The sequence below is a fragment of the Perognathus longimembris genome, chromosome 4 (assembly GCF_023159225.1).
Source record: "Perognathus longimembris pacificus isolate PPM17 chromosome 4, ASM2315922v1, whole genome shotgun sequence".
NCBI lineage: Eukaryota > Metazoa > Chordata > Mammalia > Rodentia > Heteromyidae > Perognathus > Perognathus longimembris.
The window spans coordinates 23,287,784-23,305,494 of record NC_063164.1 but is presented as its reverse complement, the minus strand read 5'-3'; the positions used below and the strand labels follow the sequence as shown (position 1 = coordinate 23,305,494).

The 17,711-nt window shown below is 35.9% G+C and overlaps 1 protein-coding gene across 1 annotated transcript in view; it reads left to right on the top strand.

Annotated features, from left to right (window-relative positions):
• Pikfyve (phosphoinositide kinase, FYVE-type zinc finger containing) overlaps nt 1-17,711 on the top strand; it is a 73,375-nt gene that overhangs the window by 15,777 nt on the left and 39,887 nt on the right. The window contains 8 exon segments of the mRNA XM_048344857.1: nt 1,472-1,610; nt 3,405-3,562; nt 4,570-4,681; nt 6,713-6,860; nt 7,405-7,572; nt 15,019-15,078; nt 16,150-16,279; nt 16,891-17,071. Of these exon segments, the coding sequence (XP_048200814.1) occupies nt 1,472-1,610; nt 3,405-3,562; nt 4,570-4,681; nt 6,713-6,860; nt 7,405-7,572; nt 15,019-15,078; nt 16,150-16,279; nt 16,891-17,071 (1,096 nt within the window).

Here is a 17,711-nt window from a genome sequence, read left to right as displayed (position 1 = left end):
AAAACACAGCAGGACACAGTAGACAGATTTTTGAAATCTAAGACCAATGATAGCATTCCTGTTTGCATGTGCACAATTGTAGAATTATTTGTAATTTACAATGTATTTCCAGGTGTTTCAAATTAATGCTAAGATTGATGTAGGTTTTTGAGGACAGATATAATTTGCTCTATAAGTGCTATCTCTAAATATAATTTTAATCAGCATCCTTGCTGCAGCATATTTATTAGTGCTTTGACAACAAACTTAATTACTTTGTTTTTATTGCCACTACATTATAATACTTGTAGGGATGATTGTTGACAAGCAGAATGCATAAATTAGTCCAGCCCTTAGAAAATAGGTTTAAATCATTTGAGTAGCACTTGGCAGTCTTTCACTAAAGGGATAAATGCTAACAACTGATTGCTTGAAAAATATTGCCTCGAGGCAGCTTGATATCAGTGGTCTCCCATTAACTGTTAATAATGACCTTGCTAAACTTTGAATTCTTATTTAAAAAAATATAAGCTGGGCACCAGTGGTGGCTCAAGCCTGTAATCCTAGGTACTTAGGAGGCCGAGATCTGAGGATTGAGGTTCAAAGCCAGCCTGGACCTGGACCAAAGTGTGTTTGAGGACAGTATTTTCAATATGCCTACTAATGGGGAAAATTAATTCTTGGGCCTTTCATTTAGTTGGAGTTCAGAATTAGTGTTCAGGCTGGGCACTGGTGGCTCATTCCTGTAATCCTGGCTACTCAGGCTATCACAGTTTGAAGCTAGACAGGGCAGAAAAGTGGGTAAGACTTCCACCTCTAATTAACGAGCAAAAAGCCAGGAGTAGAGCTGTGGCTCAAGTGGTAAAGCAAGCTTTGAGTGAAAAGAGCTACTGGAGAGCACCTATCCCCCTCTCCCATGAATTATTGTTGTCTATTATCAAATTCATTGCAAGATATTTAACTGTAGAAATGATTCTTCTTAGACTGTACATAAACAGGAAGTTGGCTGCATTTGGCATACTAATTGTAGTTTTTATTTATTTTGACATTCCATATCTTTTTCTTTTTCCAGTCTTCACTTTTCTCTTACCAAGGTTTTAACTCAAGGCCTTCTTTGACTTGCTTGCTTGGCCGGCACTCTTATCACTCCACCACTCCTCTAGCCTTTTAGCTTTCTCAGTTTAAAAAAATCCAGTATTTGTAGCAAGACTTGGTATCTTTTCCTTTGAAATATTAACACTATATGAATTATATGATTGTTTTTCTGTAATCTTTTTGTAGCTCCTTTTTTAAAAACTTGTTTACAAATATAGACTCAAGTAGCAAATGTAATGCAGAGAGATTCTCACTGTCTCCTCCCAGTTTTCCAAAGCAGTAATATATTTATCAGAACATTGGCAAGGAGTATTTACTGAAGCATGAATTTCCACTGTAACTATTTACTGGTGAAGAATTTATAATTGTGATTTTTACTTTTTGTTTTTATTTCCAGATCAGCCAGCATTACTAACTTGTCACTGGATCGATCTGGTTCTCCTATGGTACCCTCATATGAGACATCTGTCAGTCCCCAGGCTAACCGAACATATGTTAGGACAGAGACCACAGAGGATGAACGCAAAATTCTTTTGGTACCAATCTAGTATTTCTGACCTATAACTAGTTTTGTTGATAAACTACTTCATTGGTCCCTTTTTTCCTTCCTCCCTTTCTCCCTTTGTTAAAGAAACATAAATGAAATAGCTGGGTATGATGGTGCATACATATAATCTCAGCACTTTTAAACTAAGACAGGAGACTGAAATATTAAGGCCAGCCTTGGGCTACATAGTAAGACTGTTGAAGGAAGGAATAGAGGGAGGGAAAAGGAAGGGAGAAGGGGAAGGGAGGAGAAAGAAGGGGAAGAGGAAGAGGGAAGAGCAGAGGAGGGGAAAAGTGGGAAGGGGGAGGGAAGGGAAAGGAAAGGGAAGAAAGAAAGGAAGGAAACAGAAAAACAAATAAGTAGCTTATTTTTTTACTTGGATTACTTGAGAAATTAGTCATATGTTCCATTTGCACTCATTCCATTAATATTTTCTTTAAACCTTTCATTTGGCAAGATCATTAGTTGTCTGTATAATAAGAGAGCTTAACTTTTAGTTGGGTCTCAGCTTGTTTAATTTTGAAATATGTTTCTTACACACATGGAAAACTCAGACATTTAATTCCTGTTTAAGATAATGAGTTGTTAACTTCCTCAGTGTTTTTGTATGTAAACTAGTGTGTCTTACACTCAGGCTTTAGTAAATAACTTAATGTAACCTCAGTTTTAAACACACGTGTATCTTTTCCAACCATAAACTCAAAGGACCATGCAGAGCTCACCTCTGCTGAGTGCAAAAGGTCTATGTATGGTTGGCTTGAGTTCCTTTTGCTTTTGCTTATGGAAGATGTTTAGCTGACAAAAGCAGAAGTTGGCCAAAATACTGCCTGTGTTGTAAACTTCCTGTATAGGTCACTTAAATAAAGCAGGTTAATCTCAATAATAGCAGTTAAAATGTTCTTTCTAAGTTTAGGTACTACCATTATGGTGCTACTGAGCATTTTCTTTTGATTAAAAAAAAAAAGAAAAGAAAAATGTCATGGGCTGCAGTCTATTTCCATCACCAAGTTTTTCTCTCACCAAGTCCATTAATATGCTTATAACACAGTGCAAGTTATTTTATTTGATTATGCTTATTATTGCATTTGTATATTTGTTTGCATTCCAGTTTTGTTCAATAATAAGTGTGTAAACTGCCTATGTGAAATAAATGTAAATACTTTCGCTGCAAAAACAAAACAAAACAAAACAAAAACCAAAAAAAACTAGTGTGTCTTACCCTAAGGGTTACTCAAAGAATTGGAAAAAAATAGCTTCCGATTTCATGTTACAATTCAAAGACTTAAGCCAGATAGATCATTGAAGAGGTCCTTAGTTGTAAAAGAAGAAATGAGGGTCAAATGGAATAACCATATGCCATACCGAATGATCATTAGTTAGTGAGGGAGACAGGAATGGAACAGAGAATGGAACACATTTGGATAGGCTGTAAGGAAAGTGAATTTTTTTTTAAGGTGTAAGAAAGGCATGTAAATATACATAGCATTTTTCATGGTCTGAACAAGATTTTATTAGTTGGGAGAGTTAAGTCTATTGGCAATAAGAATGTAAAGTTATTGAGACTACCCAGTAGAAGGCAAATAATTCAGTCTTCCCTTACAAGTTTTGATTTGAGTCTATAGTTGCTGAGCAACATTGACAGGTGTTTTTTTTAACTGAAAGTAATTCATGGGAGGTCTTCTTTCTTTCTTTCTTTTAGGAATCTCAAAATCTCAGGAAAGTATCTGAAAATGTGTATAGCATCTTTCTGAGGGGTAATTATTTGCTCGTAATGTGATTGCAGGACAGCGTTCAGTTAAAGGATCTCTGGAAAAAAATCTGCCATCACAGCAGTGGAATGGAGTTTCAGGATCACCGCTACTGGCTGCGGACACATCCTAACTGCATAGTAGGGAAGGAGTTAGTCAACTGGCTAATCCGGAATGGACACATAGCCACAAGGTATTGTGATCTAAAAAAAGAGCTTTTGAAGTTATTTAGTAATTTGTTTTTAATGAGCGTATATGCTTGAAGACTTAAGGGTAACATATTTATTTGTTAGCTAGAGTACTGTTTGTTTTATGTGCTTGATGGTTTGGGAAACTAATTAACCTCCTTATTATACTTGGGTTTTAATCCTTAGAGAATAGTTGCAAAGAGCCAAATTGGAGTCACAATTTACCATATTCAAAGAAGAATGGGAGAATGTAGATAAAAGACTAAAAGGCAAAAGTTTTTCTTGCTTCTGTTCTCTAATCAAGACTTGACAAACTGTGTTGAGAATTAGGTGCTAAGGCATGTTTGAAGCACTGGCAGTCTCACAAACCATCTGTAAAAAAAGGAGTAACAAAGGGTTTGTTTCCTTTTTAAAAGTCACCATATCCCCTTTCTTCTCTACCTGTACATGAATGGCTTTGTTTCCTCATGGGAAATAAGTAACTAAAGAAAATAATATAACCAGAAATAAAAGTTTTAAGCTTTTCCAATTTTGATTGTATCTCTTTTCAGCTTTGAGCCTTTAGTCACTTTGAAATTGAAGAACTTAGTTTCAAGTTTAGGGAAAGTCTTGGTACTGTGAATAAGCTGTGGGCATAAGATAGTTGCTTAGGTGTTCTCTAAATTGTAACATAATGTTAAATGTCTTATTTTGTTCACGTATTTATACAAACTATATATACACATATTTATAATATTTGGTATTATCTTCTCATTAAGACTGTAAGCTTTTAGTGTGGGAGTCTTGCTGATCTCAGCATTTTAAACCTCTATTAAGGAAGGGGATGTGTATGTATTATGTACTCAATGAATGCTTGTTGTGATTAAAATTAGGTTTAGTTAGGAGCATGTTGGCAAAAGGGCCTCCTTTTACTATGGTACCTAGGGACTTTTAGGTAGTGTCTTATGGTGAACCTATAAAACTATTCAGATTGATTTTTAAGGCATTTCATTTGTTTTGGTCTTTTTTTCAGGGCACAGGCTATAGCAATTGGACAAGCAATGGTTGACGGACGTTGGTTGGATTGTGTTAGTCATCATGACCAGCTTTTCAGGGACGAATATGCATTGTACAGGCCACTGCAGGTAATTCTCAGTGTTTATTCCTAATGAAAATATAACAAGCTCGTTTTAAATTCTTCATCAGTAAGAATAAAAAGTAGTTGAGTTACCCAAAGATACTTTTTTTCTAGAATGCTTTTTCCTGTTGCTAGAAGACAGTTAAAACTTTTTTCTCTTTTGCAGTGCTTGGGAACAAGCCAAGGGTCTTGCATATGCTAGGCAATGGTTCTATCACCAAGTTACAACTATATTCCCATCTCAGTTCTAAGGCTACTTCCCATTCTCTACCCTCTCTGCTTCCTCTCCTTTCTTCCCCCTTTTCCCTTTCTCTCTCCTCTCTCCTATTCCCCACAGCTGACTCTACCACTTGAGCCATTCCTTTGGTTAATTGGAGATAAGAATGTTTTGAACTGTTCTGCCTAGACTGACTTCAAACTTCAATCCTCAGATCTCAGCCTCCTAAGTAGCTAGGATTACAGGTGTGAGCCATCAATGTCCAGTTGTCCTTTTCTTTTTAAATGTGTTTTAATTAATAATGAAATCCTCCGATTAGGATTAAATGCTTTATTTGATATTGTTTTTTGTTGTATTATACTTACTTGTCATTGACCATTGTCATAGTTTTCAGTTATATCATGACTAATTTTAGAACTAAGAATGAAGTGTAGGCATAATAAGGTGATTGAAGAATTTAATGTTAACTATGGAAATAGATTTTTACTGTCACTGGAAAAATGATGAATAGCCTTTAACTTTATTGAAGTGGAAATTACTTAAAGGTAGGACTTAAAAAATACACCCTTTCACTCTTGGGTATAAAAAAGTACTGTGTGTGTATTTGCATACAGCTTTGTGAATTAAAATTGAAAACACAAGAATTAGAACATACAAATCACCCAAAGACTGGTTTGGTGTAATTAAAAAAATATCTGACAGATGTATTTCAGGATAAATTTTAGAACTAGGTGAAGGTTAGAATAAACTCTTTGCTGTCATCATCCAGGATTAAAAGATGAAACTGTAAACAATGTATAGCAAAGATATATTTATGTTACTTAAGTCTTCTCATTAAAGAAAATCACATTTTTTAGAATTATCAGTATGACATGGTTGTATAGATTAGTTTTTGTTAATTTTTGGCAGTACTGAGGCCTGTATTTACACTTTGCTATTTGAGCCACATTCTCAGCCTTTTTTTTTTTTTTTTTTTTTTTTTTTTTTTTTTTTTTGGCCAGTCGTGGGCCTTGGACTCAGGGCCTGAGCACTGTCCCTGGCTTCTTCCCGCTCAAGGCTAGCACTCTACCACTTGAGCCACAGCGCCGCTTCTGGCCGTTTTCTGTATATGTGGTGCTGGGGAATCGAACCTAGGGCCTCGTGTATCCGAGGCAGGCACTCTTGCCACTAGGCTATATCCCCAGCCCAGCCTTTTTTGCTATACGTTTTTTTTGTGTGTGTGTGTGTGTGTTTGTGTGTGTGTGTATGTGTGTGTGTATGTATGTATGTGTGTATGATTATACACTAGAACACAAGGCCTGTGCTCTCACTTGGCCTTTTCCTTCAATACTGGTATTCTGCCCCTTGAGCCACAGCTCCTCTTCTAGTTTTTTGGTGGTTAATTGGGGATAAGAGTTTCATGGACTTTTCTGTCTGGGTTAGCTTTGAACCACAATCTCCAGATAACAGCCTCCCAACTAGCTAGAATCACAAGCATGAGCCACCAGTGCTGGCTTGCTTTTGATAGTTTTTATGATAGATCTTTGTGGTTTTACCCAGGGTTGATTGCACCACCATTCTTCTACCTCCAGCCTTCCTTTTAGTTGGAATTGGAGGCATATACTGTCATCCAGCTTAGTTTTTGAGAGGAGGATCTTCCTAAGTGGCTCCTTGGGTTGGCCTTGAACTGAGAGCCTCCTATCTCCTCCCATAGTATTATTATTTTAAAGTATAAGCATATTCTGTTGGTTCATTTGTAGAAATGCTATGTTTCACTTTATTTGTAATGTGACACCTTCAACATTGAAAATCAGTTGCTTGATGCTGCTGTGATCCTTTCAGAGTACAGAATTTTCTGAGACGCCTTCTCCGGACAGTGACTCGGTGAACTCTGTGGAAGGACATTCTGAGCCATCTTGGTTTAAAGACATAAAGTTCGATGACAGCGACACAGAACAGATAGCTGAAGAAGGTGATGATAATTTGGCTAGTGAGTTTGACTTTTTAACATTTTAGTTTTACGGATCATTACTGGGGATGATTACTGTATTTGTATGATAAAACAATATCTTGTTTAGTTGAATTACGTTTTGTGATTTGTGGCTCTTGCTAAATGTAAACGTCTTGATAGCAATCCTTGTTTTAGATACAGTATTTTCTAAAGAAACCAACTTGGTAGGCAACTGATGTTTCTAGATTTTGCCGTAGTGTGTAGTTTGCAGCAGCTTAAAAATAACTCTGAGCTAATCATATCGCAGCAGACAACTTTCTCACCTCTTCACTATGATACCAGACTTTCTCTCTGCAGAACCTCCAATACATTTCTTCATTAAAATTTTGATTTTTATATTATAATTTGCTCAATTTTATTAAGTCTACACAGAGATACATGAAAATACTGTATCCATTTTGGTATTGCACATTGGGCTTGTATATTAAAAAACCATTTTTCTCCTTTCCTCCAACACCCTGATGAAACCCATTTTTACTCCCCTCCTCTCCCTATATTTCTTTCCCCTTTCCAACATTAAAAGATTCTGCCAGTCCTAGCAAGCGCACCTCAGTCAGCAGTTTCCAGTCCACAGTGGACAGTGACTCAGCCGCTTCTATCAGCCTGAACGTGGAGCTGGACAACGTGAACTTCCATATCAAGAAGCCCTCCAAGTACCCACATGTGCCCCCTCACCCTGCTGACCAAAAAGGTAGGAGGTAGTCACCCTTTGGTATCCAAACAGGCAGGAGAGCTTGGGCCATAGGGTCTTGTGGCAGCCTGTCCTGCTGGCTTCCTCTGTCCAATATACCCAAGGGGATTTGGACTGGGTTTTATTCCACCCTTTCTCATTTTCCCAGCACTTCCTCCCCACACCTTTTTTTTTGGTTGTTGTTGTTGGTTGATTCTTTTTATTTCTTTTCCTCCCTCAATACCACCATACCCAATTTAAAGCGTGTAGTCTTTAAAATGAACTACATTTGATTGCTTTTCCCATAATGTGCAACTTCCAAGGTGGCATTTCTTTGCATTCATAACATGGATGTTCTGCTCTATTCTTTCCTCTTTTGGCATATAACATTTTAAAGCCTAGTTGCCTGTGCTATTTTGCAGTAACAGTATTTCTCTAAGCTTTTTCAGATGCTTGAGCTTAGATTGGGGGAAAAGTATTCCCACATTTCAAAATGTCTTCACACAACAATTAAAAAATCTATTATATATTTATGTACTAAAAGTTCTTCTCTAATTAATAAAACATGAATTATTCATAGAGATCTTACATGTTACTTCACCAACTCATAGATAATAATGGTACATTTTAAATTACTTAATGTAAAATGAAAAATAAGGTAACCATTTCTAACATCTAACATAACAGCCTATAAGAAGTAAAAGACCTTTTAAAAATATGGATGATTTGGTTTACATTGCTAGATACAATTAGGAGCCAATTTAAATTATAGCCCGAATATGACCTTAGGTGAAGGGTAAATAAAACATGAGTCAGTAAATAAATAATGATGGAAGTTCATTGTGTCATAATAACTGAGAAAAACACTATAAAGATTTTAAGTTCATGATTTCTCTAGAGTTTGAGTGTTAAACATTTAACCTTCTAAGTTGAATTGTCTTTTCATTTAGATCTGAAATGCCTTCCTTATTCTTTGCTGTTTTTAGTTAGAAAAAGAGATTTTGAATTGAAAGCTCTACATTAAAATAATTTGAAACCTGCTTACATTTCCTCAGTAATTTTCTCATATCAGTATAAGCTTTCACCAAGATATGGTAAAAGACCATGTTAAGAATTATAATACAAAGGTGTATCTTACTTAAAAGTAAGAAATGTAGAAAGAATATAGGAAGAGATATGATTCACAATAAACCATAAGTAAGGTACATATCAGTCACACATCTTTGTAGGAATCCTAAAAACAGAAACCGGAAAATGACAGAGAACATTTGGGTGAGTATGAAGGATAGGGAACTAGATATGACACTGTTGACAGTTGACTGTTATCTGTGATTATTTGGAAGATGTTATGATGTCTTTTAATATAAATGTACAGATAGCAGTCAAAGGCAGTATGTATCATGGCAGAAAACAGTCTGTTCTTTGGACATTCCTGTTGACAGTTTCATTTTGTTCAAAGTAGAGTGAAAAATATATTGTGACTTGCTAATGATCTTGACCTTTTAGAAAACATTAAGTTTTGAAAATCTTGAATAAGTGATCTGTCAGAATTCATAATGGCAAAGGATGGACTGTTAAATACAGGTCCCACATTTATATTACAAAGCCTGTTTTAAGATATTGATTGAAGAATGAAATAGGAAGCTTCAGTATGACATTTTTATAGGGAAGAACAACTTGAGCGAAGGCACATATCCCTCTCCTTTCCGCTCGGCAAGGAAAATAAGCATCAAAGCAAATGAAATCTGAAATTAAAAAAAGGGTAAATTAGATCTCTAGAGAAAATGAGAGGTGAAGCATCTATAGTAGAAATTGAAAAATCATGATAGTTGCATCATGATAGCATGATTCCTCTAGAACCTCTCTGATTTTAAACATTTAAAAAGATTGTAAAAGTCATGAGCAGACACCTGAAGAAGATGATCAGTCTGAAAGAGGTGCTAGCACTTGTATGAAAAAGGACAGGATAGCAGAAGTCCATACTGCACTGAAAGTTGGAGAAAATACTAAGGATTTTTGAGAACAGATTAAAATTACCATGGAAAGAGAAAATTTAAGGGAAGTTATTCAGGGAAACTGATGTATTTCTTTGTCAAGATAAAATTTACTAGGAAAGAATATACATTGTAAGAGAAAAGTGAAGTCAAAGTGTGTGAAGAGCTATAGAGAATACCATGTTTAGCCAAGTAATATGTCAGATTATTGAAAGAATTTGGGTCTGTGATCATGGACTCAGCGTTTGGTATCTTTGAAGAATTGTGTAAAGTTGTGAGTCTCTTAGATGACTTTCGTGATAGATGTGTTAACATTTTTTTTGAAGGTGGCTTCTTGTGGCATTGGAAGGTGACAGAACTAGAGAACATTTAACTAACAGTGCATACTGTGATGTCTAGATAAGGATTAGTGGTGATTGGGCACCGCACTAGTTAACTGAAATAAATAATTTTCCAACAGCTATTTCTGTCTTAAGATGATATATTAGTAGATCAGGAAAATATGACCATTTTGTATTTGAAATGTTAATTAGTAAAGGAAATGGTCATTATTTGTTAGAAGCATAGGTTCTGGAGTTTGTATGAGCTCTTTAAAAATTGCTACTCAGGAGGCTAAGGTCTGTGATCTGGGGATTCTTAGTACAATAATTTATCTACACACAAAATGAACAGTTTGCTAGAGCTGATAAAGATTTGAACTTTAAACAGACCATTTTAAATCATAACTTCAAATTGATGCTCTTTATAATACTTCACAGCTGAGTGCCAGTGCTCATGCTTGTAACCCTAGCTACTCTAGAGGCTAAGTTCTGAGTATCTCAGTTCAAAGCCAGCCCAAGCAGTCAAATCCATGAGACTTTTATCTCCAATTAACTAGCAAAACGCTGGAGTGGAAGAACAGCTCAAGGGATGGAGCAGCAACTGTGAGCAAAAAGGCCAACTGAAAGTTTAGAGGTCTGGAGTTCAGGTTTCAGTACTGGTATAAAAACAAAAAATTACAAAAAACAAACAAAAAATTGTAAATTACTAAATTATTTTTATAGGACACAAAGTGTTGTTATGACATACATACAATAAAATGCTTTAATGGAGCTAGTTAACATATCTGTCATCTCAAATAATTTACCATTTCTATATGGGGATAGCTTTTGAAATCTGATTTCTTATCAGTTCTGGAATATTTAACATCTTATCATTATACACTGCAGTTGTCATGATTTGTAATTGAACTAAAAAAACCCATATTTTCGGCTATCTGAAATTTCCTCTCTGTTCCCTTTATGCCCTATAGGCTGTAGCATGTAACAGTCATACAAAGCTTTTTTTTTTTTTTTTTTTGGTATGAAAAGTCACACAAAGAGCATAGTGTGTTGGGTGAGTAAAGAGCTCAGCAGTTACTAACACATGGACTTGTAGCTCATGTCAAAAGTTTGTGCCCCATATTGAAAGTTCAGGATCAATCTGATATCAAGAGGAAACAGGTGCTCCTAAGTTATGTGATACAGAGGTTTTTTTTGTGTGGGGGGGTCTGGGCATATCCAATATTACTCAACACTTCCCCCCCAACACTTTTTAAGGTCTATACTTTTAGTGTTCTTCAGATCTACAAATCATTAAATTTACTAAATCATTACAAACTAGAAAGATTGGCTTAAAGAAATGAAACTTTACAAGGCAAGCACTCTTGCCACTAGGCCATATCCCCAGCCCAGAAATGAAATTTTAAATACCTTATTTTCTTAATAGACTAAGAACAAGGCTTAAAATGTTTACTATTAATATTCTGGAGGAAACCACTTTGAGTGATTCATTTGATGAAAATGTTGCATAAAACTTTCCCTTCCTTGGTTGAATACAGTGATATTTCTTTAGCAATGGTCTGATGGCTAGAATGAGGGCCCAATTTAAAGTTTTTGTTCAGTTCTATCTATGAATAGAGAGCTAGGCTACCAGAATCCTGAGACAGTTGAAAATGTTGCTAAATTAGGACTAAAGGGTTTATATGTTGAAAGTGGGGAAATGAAGGCTTCATGTTTGTTGCCTTTAAGTTTCTAAAGAGTCTCCGAAAGAAATTATATTTATTTTGTATCTGACTAAAGGAAAACTTAGGTCCGGTAAGTTAGGAGTAGTGATATATGCCACTGTGCATTCACATGTCCAGGCATTGATGTGTCCTTGAATGTACACATCTGTCAGGGTTATTAGACAGATGCCACATGGGATGAGTGACTGGGTGTACTTAGTGTCTTCTAAATTTCCTTTTAATTCCAAATATGAGAAATGGAAAATCTTGATTTAGAACAAAAAATTATAATAGAGAAAGTTCCAGAATTCAATCAGAAGGTCTAATAATAAGGGGGACCTGTGGTCATTTCTTGATAGTCTATGATTTGAGGACTTTGAAGTTCCCTTAGGACATAGATTTAGCTTTCACAATTCTTTCTCACTAGTTTTCTTCCTTCCTTCCTTGCTTTCTCTCCCTTCTTTCCTCCCTCTCTCCGTCCTTTCCTTTCTCCATCCCTCCTTTCCTCCCTCCCTTCCCTCCCTTTCTTTCTTTTGTGCTAGTCCTGGGGCTTGACAAACTCAGGGTCTGGCTGCTGTCCTTGAGCTTCTTTCACTCAAGACTAGCACTTTGCAATATGAGCCAGAGATCTACTTCTGACATTTTGGCCCAGGCTGGCTTTACACCATGATTCTCAGATCTCAGCCTCCTGAGTAGCTAGGATTACAGGTGTGAGTAACAGGCACCTGGCTCTAAGTTTTAGTATCCTAAAGAATTAATTACTTTTTCCATTTCTCTTACAAAGTTGAAATATAATATTTTGCTCTGTGTTGTACAGAAGATGAACATGGACCATAAAGTTTTCATTCCTGTTAAATAAATACAAATGGGAATAGCTGTCTTTTATCTTTCCATTAAAATGAAAGATAGTACTTAATAAGTATTTTCTTATGGTTTATCCTGTGCCTTTTATGGCTGAGGAAATATAGATTTATGAAATTTGTTGGTATGCCTGTGCTTTTTTTTTTTCTTTAAAGAACAAACTACTCAGCCAGATGCTGGTGGCTTGTTAGGAGGCTGAAATTAGGACGGTAGAAGTTGCAGGCCAGCTCATGCAGAAAAACTTGAAAAGTCTTTTGTTAACTGAGGGTGAGCATGGTAGCACATGCCTATTATCCTAGTTACTGCAGGAATCTTAAGGTAGGCGGATTGTGACTCATGTCTGCACTTTGGTGGAAAGTGAAACCCTGTCTCCAAAAATAACAAGCACAAAAAAGGGGCTGGAGGTGTGGCTGTACTAATAGAGTATCTGTCTAGTAAGCCTGAGGCCCTGAGTTAAAACCCCAGTATCCTTCACCTCCCAAATAAACTGTTAACAATTTTATAAGCCTCTTATTTTTTAGAAATTTCTTAAATTAAATATGATTTTTTGGTTCATATTTTACTATTGGCCTTGGAGGCTTATACAATTAAAATATATTTTGTTATATATTGCAGGCAGGGTTCTTCACCATTCTTGGAAAGTTGGGCGAGTAGTACTGAAAGAGAAAGTGAAAATCAGGGCTTCTGTAAGCCTGAAGATCTAATTTTCTCTGTGCAGGAAAAAACTGTATAGGAGAGCAGTTTCAATATACCGTGAAGAAACAGTTGTTTAGATCCAGAGTGTGTTTCACTGGTCATTTGGCTTGTGTTCTTCAAAATTCACCACCATTTAAAGGAAAAAGTTAGGAGATCTGTTGTAGATTAGAAGAGAACAGAGAGACAACCAAATTGACATGTATGAACTTTGTGAAGTCTGATGGAAGAGAAAAGCTTTTTGAAGGACATTTAACAGTTGAATAACTTTTTTTTTTTTTTTGGCCAGTCCTGGGCCTTGGACTCAGGGCCTGAGCACTGTCCCTGGCTTCTTCCCGCTCAAGGCTAGCACTCTGCCACTTGAGCCACAGCGCCGCTTCTGGCCGTTTTCTGTATATGTGGTGCTGGGGAATTGAACCTAGGGCCTCGTGTATCTGAGGCAGGCACTCTTGCCACTAGGCTATATCCCCAGCCCTGAATAACTTTTAATTTGTGATATTAAGATGTCAGTTTTAAAGGATGTGAATGATATGGTGACTGTAAAGAATGAAGTTATTTAAAAAAACTGTATGATGAAATATTGGGGGGTGAAGTGTTCTGATGTGTATAACTTTAGGTAGTCAGGAAATAGATAAATGTATATGTGGAGAGAAAACAGATAGAGCAAATCCTTAAAAGTTATTGAATCTAGTAGAAAATATACAATATTTCTGAAATATGTTTGAATACATTTTCTTGGGTATGTTTGAAGATTTTTTTCTAATAAGGAAAAATGAATTTCTGTAATCTAAGTTTTGATGGAAGAAATAATGCTTGTGTAAAAGAATAATAATTAGTTGAACTACATTTCTTTGGGGCAAGCGTAGAAATAAGGCCTAGTATTGATCTTATCTGTATACTTGGTTGTTTCTATTTTTTTACATGGTCCAATTGCATATTCTAAATATTTCCTCTGCTTTTGAGAGATGAGTGTGTTGGCTTAGGTTGAATATTGAATACATTTGATTTTAAAGCACATTTATGTATAAATGAGCTTGGAAAAAATCTTATGGATAATTTTTATCTTGAAGGAGTTAAATTATATTGTGGTCACCTGTCATCCCAGCAGTTGGGAGGCAGGAAGATAAAGACTTGGAAGCCTGTCTAGGCTACCTGGTGAGACTGCCTCAAAAAAAAAAAAATGGTGTTGTGGTTTAATTTGCATAGTAGAAAAAACCAGGACCCCATTTAAGCTATGTTGGCTCACCTCCCAAGAGAAAAGTTCAAGGAGGAAGTAAAGAATAAGTTTCACTTGTAAGAAAAGCATTTAATATTTTGAAAGCTGGCGTATATAGTAGTTAACTTTTACCAAAACTTGTTGGCGGTGTTTGGTTAGAAGTTTTGAAAACACTAATTCAAAGCTTTAAAACCTGATCTTTTTTTGTCAGTGTTATGTGAATTTTATATGAACTTAAATTCTGTAAAACTAAAAACATTGTTTTCTTAGGTGGTTTCTCTGTGAGTTACTTTGTGTGTAGACAAAGTCATTATTTGTTAAACTGTGTCATTGTACAGTAGAATGGGCTTGTCATTACTAAAGATTTGAGTTTTCATAAACTTGTACAGCACTGGTAACTGAATGCTTGTCATTTGGGAGAATGATCTATTAAGGATTATCTGACATTTGAATTAAGGTGAATGATTTAATGGTTCTCTTATACTATTAATTCAAGTCTGTTAAGGTTAGCATGAAATGTATCCAAGTATGAAGAAGTTTCTTGAGTTTCTTGGGTAGTGATAGGCTTAGAGTAATAAACTGTTGGTTTGTGTGGGTGTGTTCTCTGTAATTACTGTGGCATATTGTAGTCATATGTGTTCTCTTTTCTTCCTCCTATCTGTTCTCTCCCTGCTTTGCAGAGTACTTGATTTCTGACACTGGAGGACAACAGCTCTCAATAAGCGATGCCTTCATCAAAGGTAATTTTATGAACAGCTATGTGTACATGGGGTTGTCTCTTTTGTTCTTGAGGGTCCTAACGTATTGATTACAACAGACAAAGGCTTAATGTATGTTTGCTTATTTTAGTATTACATAATAATTTTGAAGGTGTCTACTCACTTTTGATAGTGTTGAAAGATAATATAAACTTGGACTTGGTTTGAGAGAAGAATGTCTCTAATTTGAAAAGTAATTGTGAAAGATTTTAAGTAGAATTTGAATTTTATAGTATAAAATAGCTAATATTTTCCTCGCTATGACTGTAATAGTAAGCACTGATATGTATATATTATCAAGGATTGGCAAGTTTGTCAAAAAGCTCACAGGAAGATATTCAGCTCCTGAGGGTGCAACTTATATTTGTATAGTTAGAGAAGTAGCAGAGGGATAAAGAAATAACTTTGTTATTCAACTTCTTTGGGATAAAAGAAGAATACAGGCTTTTTCGTACCCCTTCTTATTTTGCTTACTGTGGAGTAAAGATGTTCTAGTTAATACACAGCTGTCACAGTTTAATCCTCAAATAAAGGGATAGAGGGTCCTTTCTTTGCTTTGAGAGTTTCAAATAAAAGAGAGAAGGTAGGGCAGGTTAAACAGGGGAGGCCAATTGCAACCGATCTCATAACTTGGCAGAGTTTCTAATTTACTTCCAAATATCTGGTTTATGTAAAGTTACTTTTTCAAGTTTTGTCTGAAATTTTAGCTTTAATCAATTATTTCTGTAATTTGTGTGTGTGTGTGTGTGTGTGTGTGTGTGTGTGTGTGTGTGTGTGGTGCTGGGTATTATTCCATAGCTTTGTACTTACTATGTGATTGCTCTACCATTGAGCTATAAAGATGTATTTTAAATGTAGCTATGTTTATACATACATATTTGTACCTTATTTATTTTTATGCACTTATGTATTACATATTTATGTAACATATTTTATGTATTATGTGCTGTTGCCATTTTATAGCAATAATTGGTGAATTTTTCATTTCTGAGCATGTAAGTAGATGGCATAGCATGTGATTAATGAAATAATGACTTTTTGTCTTATACTTAGAGTCCCTATTTAATCGTCGAGTAGAAGAAAAATCCAAAGAGCTGCCTTTCACACCTTTGGGCTGGCATCATAACAACCTGGAGCTCTTACGAGAGGAAAATGGGGAAAAACAAGCGATGGAGAGATTGCTGTAAGATAAATGAGCCATTTCTTTATTTACTTACTTAGGCACTAAGTCCTGGGGATTGAACTCAGAGCCTGGGCATTGTCCCTGAGGTTTTTCTTTTTTCTTTTTCTCAAGGCTAACACTCTACCACTTGAGCCAGAGCTCTACTTCTGGCTTTATGGTGGTTAACTGAAGATAAGAGTTTCATGGACTTCTATTCCTGACCAATTTTGAGTCACAATCCTCAGATTAAGCTCAGCCTCCTGAGTAGCTAGGATTAGAGGTGTGAACCACTGGAGCTTGGCTGGCAATGAGCTTTTAAATTTAAATTTTTGTGTCTTTAGTATCTTAGGCTAATACATAATTCTTTTTATAAAGTCAAAAGTACTATGACTACTAAAAAGATAAATGTCTTATAAAACTGGCGTAAGCTATTATGTTCACTTAAATGTATATGTTAAGATTTCATTTGAGCAAATTAAAAGGTGAAATCTAATAGTCATGGGTCTCATTTATATGTAAAACTAAGATGAAGATGTATTGAAGGAATACAATTGATCTATAGCCATTGAAATGCTTGTTTGGGTTGTAGAATTCTATATTAAATATGCAACTTTCTTGTAACATTTTTGTAGTTCAGCCAATCATAACCACATGATGGCACTGCTCCAGCAGTTGCTCCATAATGACTCATTGTCATCATCTTGGAGGGACATCATTGTGTCACTGGTGTGCCAGGTTGTGCAAACCGTTCGACCTGATGTTAAGCACCAGGACGATGACATGGATATTCGTCAGTTTGTTCACATCAAAAAGGTAACCTCTGAGGATATTTTCCCTAATGTTAGGAGCTGATAAGACAGGCTTGATTTTGGTAATTTGTCTTTTTTGGTCATCTCAAGTCCTTGTCTTGAGGTTAGCTGGGTGATCAGTGGGGGTTTTTACTATCTACTCAGCACAGTATATGTAGGGGCTAGTGGGGGCCCAACTCACAGGAAGTGAGAGTTGGACTGAAGGAGTAAGTTGGGTGGAGGATTGAGAATCCAAATAAATATAGTTTCTTCTTTTGTTACTTCCTCTTCATGACACATCTGTTATGAGAAAGTCTGTTTTTCCAGTTCACTGTCACTATTCTGTGGAAAAGTGGTAATTGCTTTCAATATTAGTAATAGAGTATTGCATGTATTTTTTGCCTAGGATTTTTTTTTTTGCCAGTCTGTCCCTGGCTTCTTTTTTGCTCAAGGCTATCACTCTACCCCTTGAGCCACATCATCACTTCTGGCTTTTTCAATATATGTAGTGCTGAGGAATTGAACCCAGGGCTTCCTGTATATGAAGCAAGCACTCTACCATTAGGCCATATTCCCAGCCTTAAGATTTTTAACATAAGTAATTGAAGACTCATTTGCTATAGGGCACCAGTTTTGTTAGTCAATGAGTATTTTAGAGCATGACA